The 12,000-nt window shown below is 41.0% G+C and overlaps 1 protein-coding gene across 4 annotated transcripts in view; it reads right to left on the bottom strand.

The window, feature by feature from the left end:
- The window catches only part of TMEM245 (transmembrane protein 245), a 106,096-nt gene that overhangs the window by 45,454 nt on the left and 48,642 nt on the right, over positions 1–12,000 (bottom strand). For all 4 annotated transcript variants that reach the window (XM_015117134.3, XM_077968369.1, XM_077968370.1 and 1 more), the window contains 2 exons: positions 4,069–4,159; positions 520–618 (listed from right to left, as the gene is read on the bottom strand). In XM_015117134.3, coding sequence (XP_014972620.1) covers positions 520–618; positions 4,069–4,159 — 190 coding nt within the window. The remainder of the gene's footprint in view (positions 1–519; positions 619–4,068; positions 4,160–12,000) is intronic.

Here is a 12,000-nt window from a genome sequence, read left to right as displayed (position 1 = left end):
TAAAATATGTCTAGCTCAAAAACTGAGACGTGCTGCTGGTATAAAATGCATGCTAGATTTCAAAGACAGTATGGAAAAAAAAAGAATATAAAATATCTTATTAAATTTTTTCTAATGATTATATATTAAAATAATAGTATTTGGGGTATACTGGATTAAATAAAGTATCACTGAAAAACTAAAACAGGTAAAATTTGTTTGAGTATAAGTACTAGAAAATTTAACATTACCTTATGTGGTTTGCATTACACTTCTCCCGCACAGAGCTGGTCTAGAGGATGAGATGTCCATGACAACAGACTGAGGATGGAATACTGATGCACCAGAGACGTAGGCAGGTTCTGCCATGGAGACTAACCATCAACTCACACTGACTTTAGTGACCTGAAGCTTAAGGGTTTTGCTGTTTTAAAATTTCCATGAATGAAATCCCGCTGTGAATATAATCCTATCTAGTTGATGAGTCGATAAAAGGACTTTATTAGTTTACAACATAAAACCTTAGCTAAAATAACTTACCTTTACAAACCAAGAGTGATACAGTCTGTCCCAAAGTTCTAGTACTTGCTTTTCAATTACAGCAGTATTGTTCACCTTATCTCCTAGAATTTTATGGAGCTAGAAAAAAACACAGATACGACCTGGTACAATATTTCAGGCAACAATAGAGTAAATTTAATATATGCTGCGTATTTACATTTGTTTCAAATCAAACAAAAATGTTCCAGACTATTTATCTCTAGCCACATTATGTTCTTTCCTTAAACTCTACTCCTGACTATTCCCAGTAAATTTCCTTTCTCATCTTTTTGCTTCTATCTTGTTTGCTCTATTCTCAGGTCTCTAAGAGAGCTACCTCACGCTATCAGAGAATGATGCAAATGAAGCCATGATTGCTGACTTATCTGATCTTACCTGTCTAGAGAAAAATCTTTCCCCTGTAATCCCAGTGCCCTTCCATTATACATATGTCTCATGTTACATTTATCTCTATTATTAAGAATTACCACAGAACTTTAAGTAAAATTTTAGGACGCTGGCTATAAACACAAATCCTTCCCTCCATTTGCATGCTGAGAGATGTGTGGTCTCATTTACAATTGATCAGACTGGCCTCGGGTTTGTGGAAATCAAGTACACTGAGACGACGTAACTTAGAGGAAGGCTATCATTGTAGATGTTATCCCACTTAGTTATTATTAAAACCATATTATAACATAAAAAACAATTTTTACACTTTCAGAGGCTGAGGTGGGCAGATCACTTGAACCCAGGAGTTTGAGACCAGCCTGAGTAACATGGTGAAATCCCATCTCTACAAAAAATACAAAAAGATTACCAGGTGTGGTGGTGTGTGCCTGCAGTCCCAGCTACTTGGGAGACTGAGGTGAGAGGATCACCTCAGTCCAGGAGGTTGAGGCTGCACTGACCCGTGATCATGCCAATGCACTCCAGCCTGAGTAATAGAGTAAGATCTGGTCTCAGGAAAAAAAAAAAAAAAATTCCTAAAAGAAATTTGTAGGCCCACTTCCTTAATACAATTGTTTCCATTTTTCTATTTCCTCTGCAACTTTCTGCCTGTTTACATAGAGACAATTTAGAATTCTATATTTTCTACTGCATTATAAACATTTAATCTTCAGCCATCACTAACCTTCATCTTCAATACTTTTCTATTAGTTCATTATGTTCTGGTATTAGCTAATCATTACCCACTCTAAGGATATATAATTAAATCTTTTTTCTTTTTTTTCTTTTCTTTTTTTTTTTATTTTGAGATGAAGTATTGCTCTGTCACCCAGGCTGAAGTGCAGTGGTGCAATCTTGGCTCTCATTGCAACCTCTGCCTCCCAGGTTTGAGCAATTCTCCTGTCTCAGTCTCCTGAGTAGCTGGGATTACAGGCGTGCACCACTACACGCAGCTAATTTTTGTATTTTTAGTAGAGACAGAGTTTCACCATGTTGGCCAGGCTGGTTTTGAACTCCTGACCTCAAGTGATCTGCCCACCTCAAACTCCACAAGTGCTGGGATTACAGGCGTGAGCCACTGTGCCGAGCCATGAATCCTAATTTTTAATGTCATGAGTAACACTGCAATGAACATCCTTTTACACAGTTTTTAAGGGTATCTATGGATGCTCATTGCAGGGTTACTTGTGACATAAATAAATGTACTGGAACCAAAGAAAATGAGTTTTGTTTTGTTTTTTTTTGAAACAGGGTTTTACTCTGTCATCCAGGCTGGAGTACAGTGGCATGTTCACGGTTCATTGAAGCCTGGACCTCCCGGGCTCAAGCGATCCTGCCACCTCAGAGACCCGAGTAGCTGGGATCACAGGCGCATGACACCACACGCAGCTAATTTTCTTATTTTTTTGTAGAGACAAGGTCTCACTATGTTGCTCAAGCTGGTCTGGGATCAAGTGATCCTCCTGCCTCGGCCTCCCAAAGTGATGGGATTACAGGCATAAGTCACCACACCCAGCCGACAATGAGCATTTTAATGGCTCTTGCTACGCACTGGTAAACTGACTTCTATAATAAGAAATATACCAATTAATGCTTTTCAAATTTACAGAAATGACCCAATTTCCTCAAAGCCTTATGAACTAACTGGACAATTTTTAGGGAGTTTAACAGGTATGAAATGTAGCCATTATTTATTATTTTCTTATTTAGTAACGAAAGGAGTGACCATTTTCCCGTGTTAGTTTACAACATCTATTTCCTTACTCTTTGTCTGTTTGATTCTGGCCTTACAGATATGTGAACCAGTTACTAGACATATTCAATGCAAACATATCTGTTCAATTTGTTCCTTTATATTTGATTTATTCATAAACTGAAAACAAAATACTCAATATAATAAAGCCATTTGGCCAGGCATCGTGGCTCATGCCTTGTAATCATAGCACTTTGGGAGGCCATGGTGGAAGGATTATGTAAGCACAGGAGTTTGAGACCAGCCTGGGCAACATGGTGAAACCACGTCTCTATAAAAAATAGAAAAATTGGCTGGGCATGGTGGTGCATGCCTGTAGTTCCAGCTACTCAGGAGGCTAAAGTGGTAGGACCACTTGAGCCTAGGAGGTGGGGGTTGCAGTGAGCTGAGATCGCGCCACTGCACTCGCCTGGGAACAAATCTTGCCGATTCTTACATAATCCTAATTACTTCAGTATACTAAAAGTGCAACTTACCTTTATTCCTACAGGCAATACTAGGGAGGGAAAGAATATTCCAAATCCATATTGTGGAACCTAATCCTTAACTGTGTTGTCTTTTCCTCTATCATTCATTTCCCCTTCACAAAGCTCCCTCCACTTCAGTCAAGATCATTTCCTCAAGCACACTCCTGTCTCAGCATCTCAATCATCTCTTCAAGCACACTCCTGTCTCTGCATCTTGGCTCACACAAATACCCTTCTTAAAAGCCACTCTTTCTTGATCTGTCATTACTTCAAGGTTTATCTCAAGTGCCACATCAAAGCACTTAATCCAGTTCTGGGCACACACTGCAAGCATCCTACAGTAGACACAAAGGATTTGAAGTTAAGCTTCAGTTTCAAACTAAGCTCTGCAATCTACTACATGACCCCTGGGAACTGACTCAGCCTTGCTGAGTCTTGTTTCCTCATCTGCAAAGTAGGCAAAATAATTTATATTGCAGACTTCTTAGAAACAGTAAAAGAAAAAAAAAATTAAATGAAAATAACTGGAAACTGCCAAAGATAGTTATCAGCAGATAATAAGATTTAACATGCATGAATACCTTTTTCTCTACAAAGCCTTATTTGACTACCCAAACCAAGTGATCATTCTGTCCTAACTCACAAGTAATGAATCAGATCTATCTTGAAAAAGTACACGACCAACCTCTCAGATTATTTAGGCCACTACCCCTATTTAATGTGATCTTTCAAAAGATTTAATTGTATGTTGCTTACCTGTTTATTTAAGCCTATTTACTGCTGCGAATAGCATTTCTATTTATGTTTTATCAAAGCAAGAAGCTATCACCAGTAAAGACCCTGAAAAGAGAAAGCTACAAAGAAAGGTTCTTCCCTTACCTTGTGAGTTATCCATTCTCGTCCATACTGATACACATTGTTAGCCGCAGAATTCAGGGCTCTTTGGACTACCTGAGCCTCAGGAAGCCAACTAATGTAAAACAAAGAAAGAAAAGAATGAAAAAAGTACACTTTCTGTGTAACGTACCAGTAATGCTTTGAACTGGATATGCTTAATCCATAACAGACAGACTGTTGATCATTCATCAATACACAGATACTGAAGCATCATGAGCAGGACTGCCAGACTTAACTGGCCTAAGTCTAACATTCAAAAGTCCTTTCAATCTTTCCTTAGTTTTATTTATTTTATTTTATTTTATTATTTTATTTTGGAGACGGAGTTTCACTCTTGTTGCCCAGGCTGGAATGCAATGGCACGATTTCGGCTCAGTGCAACCCTGCAACTTCCACCTCCTGGGTTCAAGTGATTCTCCTGCCTCAGCCTCCCAAGTAGCTGAGATTATAGGCATGTCACCACACCTGGCTAATTTTGTATTTTAGTAGAGATAGGGTTTCACCATGTTAGTCAGGCTGGTCTCAAACTCCTGACCTCAAGTGATCCACCTGCCTCAGCCTCCCAAAGTGTTGGGATTACAGGCGTGACCCACGGCACCCGGCCTCAATGTTTCCTTAGCTTTTAGACTCACTTTCCCCACAACCTCCCTTTCATTCTACTCTGCCTGGTTTCTCTGTTCACATGTCCTGAGTCATCCGCCTTATTCGGCACCAAAGAAAGTGGTTCTGGGAGACTGGGATATTCAACATCCGGGACAGGGTTCTCAAAGTGTGGTCCACAAATCAGCAGCATCAAAACTTTTTGGAAACCTGTTAGAAATGAAAAATTTGGGGCCCAAACCCAGATCTACTGAAAAAGGAACACGACTGGGGCCCAGCAATCTGTACCTTAACAAGCCCTGTAGATGATACTGAAGCATGCTACAGTTTGAGAATCACTCATCTAAGGAAGTGAAGAAATCAGAAAGAATGAAGGAAATGAAGACAGTGAATCATTATCCTCAACTTGGTTATCTGCTGAAGATCTTTTAAAGATAGAATTCCTGAACAGAGTTCCAACTATGTAAGGAATCATAGTCCACAAGCTTTACTTGCTGTGCAGTGAGAGGTGGCCTCCTCACTCTCCTGTTGACTAAGCAGGCTGCACCATATACTTTAATCAAGAATCCTTTACACAACCATAGTGTTTCCACAAGAGAAAACATGTTCACGTATTCTCTAAATTGTTCCTTTTAATAATATATGCTGGAGATGCTGACATTCACAAATTTAACAGTCCTCATTTCAACTATTCCAAAGTGAAGCCAAAAGGTGAAGGCAAGAAGAAGCTAGTCATTTACTTTCCTGAGGCCCCAAAATGACACATCCTACAACTCTAACATAAAAGGGTCAATTAGGTAAAGTCAAATGTGCAACATCCTCAACTCACTGCAGCTGTATGTGTTGTGTATGAGCAAGATGGTCATAAAGAGAAAGTCAGTTGCCACTGACAGCCACAAAGTCTGGGTGCCTAGGAAAGTGGTCTTTAACTAGAAAAAATAAGAGATCTTTGAATGAATTAAAAAGTAGACTATTAAATTAGTAGGTTTGAATCGTAAGTATTAACCAGTTTGCCCCACACTCCAAATAAAGTATCTGTGAAACTTCTTGGCAAATTCCTCAGTCCATTCAAATATTTCTCAGCAAGGTCAGCACGCTGGTTCATGCCTGTAATCCCAGCACTTTGAGAGGCCAAGGCGGGCGGATCACTTGAGGCCAGGAGTTCAAGACCAGCCTGGCCAACAAGGCAAAAAATACAAAAATACTTAAAAATACAAAAATTAGCTGGGCGTGGTTGCACACAACTGTAGTCCCAGCTACTCAGGAGCCTGAGGCACAGGAATCACTTGAGCCCAGGAGGGAGAGGTTGCAGTGAGCCAAGATCATGCCACTACCCTCCAGCCTGGGCAAAAGGTCAAGACTGTCTCAAAAAACTCAGCAAGTCAAAATTTCAAAATTTTAGACACAAATATAATAATGTACAGTATAAGGACATAAACAGGAAATCTGGATCACTAAACTGAAATGTGATTTGGGAGAAATTAGGTAGCTTTTAAATTACTCCTTTATAAATTCATCAGTGGCTTGAAGGGATTGCTAAATATTTTCAGTTATATGGTAACTCATAATTGATGTGATATTGATATACTGGTATTATATTGATATTATATATTATACTGATAACACTATCCTGTAGTGTTATTTACAAGTGTGAAGATGGGCAGGGCGCAGTGGCTCACGCCTGTAATCCCAACACTTTTGAGAGGCTAAGGCAGGTGGATCACCTGAGGTCAGTAGTTCGTGACTAGCCTGGCCAACACAGTGAAACCCCATCTCTACTAAAAATGAAAAACTTAGCCAGGTGTGGTGGTGTGCGCCTGTAGTCCCAGCTACTTGGGAGGCTAAGGCAGGACAATCGCTTGAACCCGGGAGGCAGAGATTGCAGTGAGCCAAGATCATGCCATTGCATTCCAGCCTGGATGGCACGGCAAGACTCCATCTCAAAAAAAAAAAAAAAAAAAAAAAAAAGTGTGAAGATTCATAGAGGTATCTGGACAGATTCTTAATGATTCACATACATCTACTGGGCCTGGGAAAATGTCTTACTGGCCACTATGAAAACACTTTCCCAATGTACTCACACAGGTTTCCTAAGAGCAACAAATGAGAGGAGCTGTTCTGGGGACAAGGTAGAGGCACTGGCTCAGTCCCAGCCTCCCTCAGGAGACATGGGGCCAGAAACACAGGAGCCGCCTTAGCTGGGTTGTACTCTGGCCTTACACACCTACAGGCCCTGAAATGAGCTCCTTCCTTGGAGATTCACTGCCTCAGCCTATCGCTAACTCCCCTACTCACTCAAGAGGGATTCCTCAGCAGAAACCAATGCCCTACAGTTTAGACTGGTCTGCCCTCACCTTCCTGGGTAAAGGTTAATCTCTATCACCTATGACCTACCCAGAGAACAACCCTGATTAAAATCAACTTAGTTTAGCCTACTGGGTTTCTCCCAAGTAAGCGAAGGGATAAGTGCAACTGAGAACCGTTTCAGTACCATCTCCTAATGAGGGTCCTGAGACGCATGAATCAGGCTTGAGACAAGCCAGGAGAAAGCAGAAAATGAGCTCTCAACTAACAGAACTGCCAAAGACAAGAATCAGGATGTGCATCAACCTCATTTTCTTTAGAGCTCCACTAAGATGATCCTAATCTGTCTAATTTACCCACCAGCTTACGAGGCACATCCAGCAGAAGTCAAGGGACTACATGGGCCATATAAAACCACACCAAGTTGGAAGAAAGTACATCTGGACTTATTCTTAACTGTATCTTCTCCACTAGGAGTATCCACATGAATCCCCCACAAGGCCAACTACCCTCCTCCTGACAGAATCCACTGAGTACTGAGAGTTGGAGGAAACCATTATCATTATTTCATGCCAATCCCTACTATTTCCAATCCCATTCCCACTTATCTGCTGCAAAAGAATCAGACCTTCCATGAATCATCAAAGTCTAAGCAGCTTTAAAAAGCCTTCGTTTTGGGAGGTCGAGGCGGGTGGATCACTTGAGGTCAGGAGTTCAACAGTAGCCTGGCCAACATGTAAAACCCTGTCTCTTACTAAAAACACAAAAATTAGCTGGGCGTGGTGGTGCATGTGTGACTGTTGCGTGCGTGACTGTAATACTGGCTACTTAGGAGGCACAAGAATCGCTTGAACCCAGGAGGTGAAGGTTGCATTGAGCCAAGATCACACCACTGCACTCCAACCTGGGTAAGAGGGAGACTTTGTGTCAAAACAAAAACAAAAACAAAAAAACTTCCTAAATGGAACATTACTCAGCAATAAAAAGGAACAAACTTGATATATACAACATCTTGGATGAGCTTCAAGAGAATTATGCTAAGCAACAAAAAGCCAACCTCAAAAGACTGCATACTCCATGAATGGATTTACGTATTACTCTCAAAATGATTTTATAGCTATGGAGAACTGATTAGCGGTTGCTAAGAGTTACAGAAATCTTGAAGGAGAGGGTAGAGGGTGGGTGTGGCTGTTAAGGGGAAGAAGCCTGCAATGGAACAGTTCTGTACTGTGTTGGTAGCTGACATGAAACTACACATATGATGAAATCTGAAGTGTATTATAGCAATGCCAATTTCCCGGGTTTATTGTACTACAGTTATGCAAGATGACAACACTGGAGGAGGTGGGGTGAAGAGTATATGGGTCTTCCCTGTATATGTCTTTGCAACTCCCTGTGAATCTATAATCATGATCTCAAAATTTCAAGACAAAAAAAAAACCTTTCTTCCACTATCTGATCTGGGGCTGCTCAGATCCTGTGCCTTTGCTACAGGTGCAGAGAGAATGCTACTACTATTCAAAACCAGTACAGAAGGGCTCTGCATTTACTTCCAGTACAGAAGAATGACCCAAAGAAAAGGAGCCCTCTGGATGTAAAGGCTGAGGCTGAGTCCTAGAGGACAACACTTGGAAGGTCTATCATCCCATGAAAGGCTCTATCCACTTGCCTAGATCCAAGATGGCTCCTTCCTAAAATCCCATACCTGATACATGTTGGTTCCTCTTTTTTCCCATCCTCCTTTTAAAATGTATTATATCCAAAGAGCCAGAGGACAGAAGACCTCACTTCTTACTTCAAAGATATATGGCCCCTAATTTCCCACCTTCCCCACTCCACTGAACTCACAGTGTTTATATCCATACCCACTCTGACCTGCTTTCCCCAGCTGTTCCATTCATGCCATGGATTCATCTCATGCTTCATCCTCAGAGAAACGCACTAAGAATTATCTCTCTCCTAATATTACAATCCCTTCCACTCTACCAGTTCTTTCCCTGGAGCATATAAACAAGGCTTCTCCATCTTAAAAAATTAAACAAAACTGCTCTATACCTCCCTCCCAGCTACGTTCCATAGGCAAACTTGGGAAAGAGAAGTCTATACCTGCTTTCTCTACTTCCTTGTTCCCAACAATTTCTCAACACACTGTGATCTAATGGGCTTCTGCTACACCAATTAAATGAACTGCTCTTGCAGTTGCTAAATCCAATTTCACTCTTACAAATTTCTGCAGCAATTTGACATTGCTGACCACTACTACTTTCTCAAAATGTTCTCTTTCCTTGGTTTTCCTCTTACCTTTCTCATAGCCCATTCTCATTTTCCTTTGTCAACCTATTGTTTTTTGTTCACCCTTAAAGGCTTAAGATACCCACAGGGCGCACCTCCAGACATCCTCTCCGTACCTTATATACATTCTTTCTTTATGCTGATGCTTCTCAAAACTCAAGATCCAACCCAGACCTCTCGTCTGATTCCTGGACTTACACAGCAACTGCCCATTTTTTAACTTCACCCCATCTCTCCTGAACCTCATACCTATAGAGTCAACAGCCTACTGGATGCCTCTACTTACAACAGTCACCTCAAACTCAACAGGTAAACAGGTGAATTAGTTTCCCTACCAAATCTGCTCTTCTATTTCCTATCTTGGTGAATCTGTCATCATTCAGTAATTTCCAAAGCTAGAAACATCAGTCATGCTAGATTTCTTCCTCTTATATTCAATTAATCACCAACTAACCCCTCAAGACCTTATAAATCTGTCCCTCCTGTTCACCTCCACTGAAACTGTCTATAGTTCAGGGCTTTGTCACTTCTCATCCAGTTTACTCTAGAAGCTTTTGTCTCAAAGGCTCACATCTTGTATACCTTCAATCTTTTCTCCACAAAGCAGCTGAAAAGCCTGTTCTAGAATGAAATCTGATGATTCTACTTCTCTTCTTATATCCTTAATCAATATAATAAACATATCTATCACTCCCCAAAATTTCCTTGCACCTGTATGTATGTCCTCCCTAGAGCTCCACCCCAATCCACAGGCAACCATTAATCTTACTGTCACTACAGATTAGTCTGCATTTCCTAGAACTTTAAATAAATGAAATCGTACCATTCGGGTTTTTTGCACAAATTTTTTCACTCAGCACACTTTTTTGTTGTTTTTTTGAGACAGAATCTTACTCTATTGCCCAGGCTAGAGTGCAGTGGCACAATCTTGGCTCACTGCAACCTCCATCTCCCGAGTTCAAATGATTCACGTGTGTCAGCCTCCCAAGTAGCTGGGATTACAGGTGTGTGCCACCACACCCAGTTCATTTTTGTACTTTTAGTAGGGACGGGGTTTCACCACATTGGCCACGCTGGTCTCAAACTCCTGACCTCAGGTAATCAGACCTCCTCGGCCTCCCAAAGTGCTGGGATTACAGGCGTAAACCACCGCACCCGGCCAGCATATTTGAGAGTCATCCATGTTGGTATATGTATCATTAGTCCATTTTTTTTTCTAATGCTGAGTAATATTTCACTGGATAAATATACCACAATTTATATTTCAAAAGAAATACACTTCCTTTACGAAGATTCAAATAGGCCAGGTGCAGTCATTCATGCCTGTAATCCCGGCACTTTGGGAGGCTGAGGAGAGAAGATCACTTGAGCCCAGGAGTTCAAGACCAGCCTAGGCAACATGGTGAAACTCCTACAAAAGATATAAAAATTAGCCGAGTATAGTGGCTCATGCCTGTAGCCCCAGCTACTCAGGAGACTCAAGTGGGAGGACTGATTGAGACCAGGAGATCAAGCCTGCAGTGAGACACGACTGCGCCACTGTATTCCAGCCTGGGTGACAGAGCAAGACCCTGTCTCAAAAAAAAATAAAATAAATCAAATATTATTCTAAATCAAGTTCAAGTAATATCCTAGGCAGGTTTTACAGAAAATAATAAAGTAGAGGCAAAGGAAAAAATCAAGTTAAATCTCAACTTATAAGCCTAAAACTGGCAGAATATTTCCTGACTTATGACTGTGTTGAGGTTAATAAAAGGCAGGTCATACAATGTGTCATCAAGTTGTTATGTGGATAACACAGCTCTGCTGAACATCCCCCACAAAAACTGAAAATCCTTCTTCCCGAAGCCAAATTAAACATGTACACAGAGATCCTATAAAACAGAAGTTAGCAAATTTTTCTGTAAAGGACCAGAGAGTAAATATTTTAGGCTCTGCAGAACATATACTCTCTGCCACAGCTTCTCAATTCTGTTTGTCCTTGAAACCTCAAAAAAGCCAGAGAATATATGTAAACGAGTAGACACAGGTGTGTTCCACTAAAACTTTATTTACAAAAGTGTTGGGAAAAAGGCTTGTGGGGTGCCATAAAAATATGGGACAATAAGTTGTGGAAAGCCACAATAGGCTTCTGAGGAGGAAAGCCTGCTAATTGCCATCATGTTCCCATACTCAGAGTGAGACCTGCTCTCTTCTCTGTAAACACTGTGTTCAAGGAGAAAGACACTCCTTTGAAACACTGGAATGTGGACAGACGTGCAGGCTCCTAGTTAAGCCCCACTAGCTACTCTCCAGTAAGTTAAAGATACGCTGTTTGAGCACAAAGGAGATTCATTTAAACTGCTATTGCTATAGATTACACTTATGACGTATTGCCTCCCTTTCACTGTTTCACCCTGAACATCTGCTTCTTAGATCTAAGTGACTAAATAAATAGTCTGGAGACCAGAGCTCACTGCCTTTGCAGCCTCCATTATGCAACTGGCCCCCTGACTCCCACCTTTATGAACTCTTAACCTGTCTCTTCTCATTTCTTTGTCACCACCGGACTTCAGGTATCCTATGGGTGGTGTTGAGGCTGGTCCCCAACACAAAAGGAGGTGGCTGAATTTGGCCCTGGACCATAGTTCACCTGTCCTTCCTCAAAAATAATACAATATGGGAATATGTCAAGAATTATAAAACTGGGGCCGGGCGTGGTGGCTCAAGCCTGTAATC

The sequence above is a fragment of the Macaca mulatta genome, chromosome 15 (genome assembly GCF_049350105.2).
Source record: "Macaca mulatta isolate MMU2019108-1 chromosome 15, T2T-MMU8v2.0, whole genome shotgun sequence".
Lineage (NCBI taxonomy): Eukaryota > Metazoa > Chordata > Mammalia > Primates > Cercopithecidae > Macaca > Macaca mulatta.
Note: the sequence above shows the minus strand (reverse complement) of the source record. Positions and strands in the feature narration are given on the sequence as shown.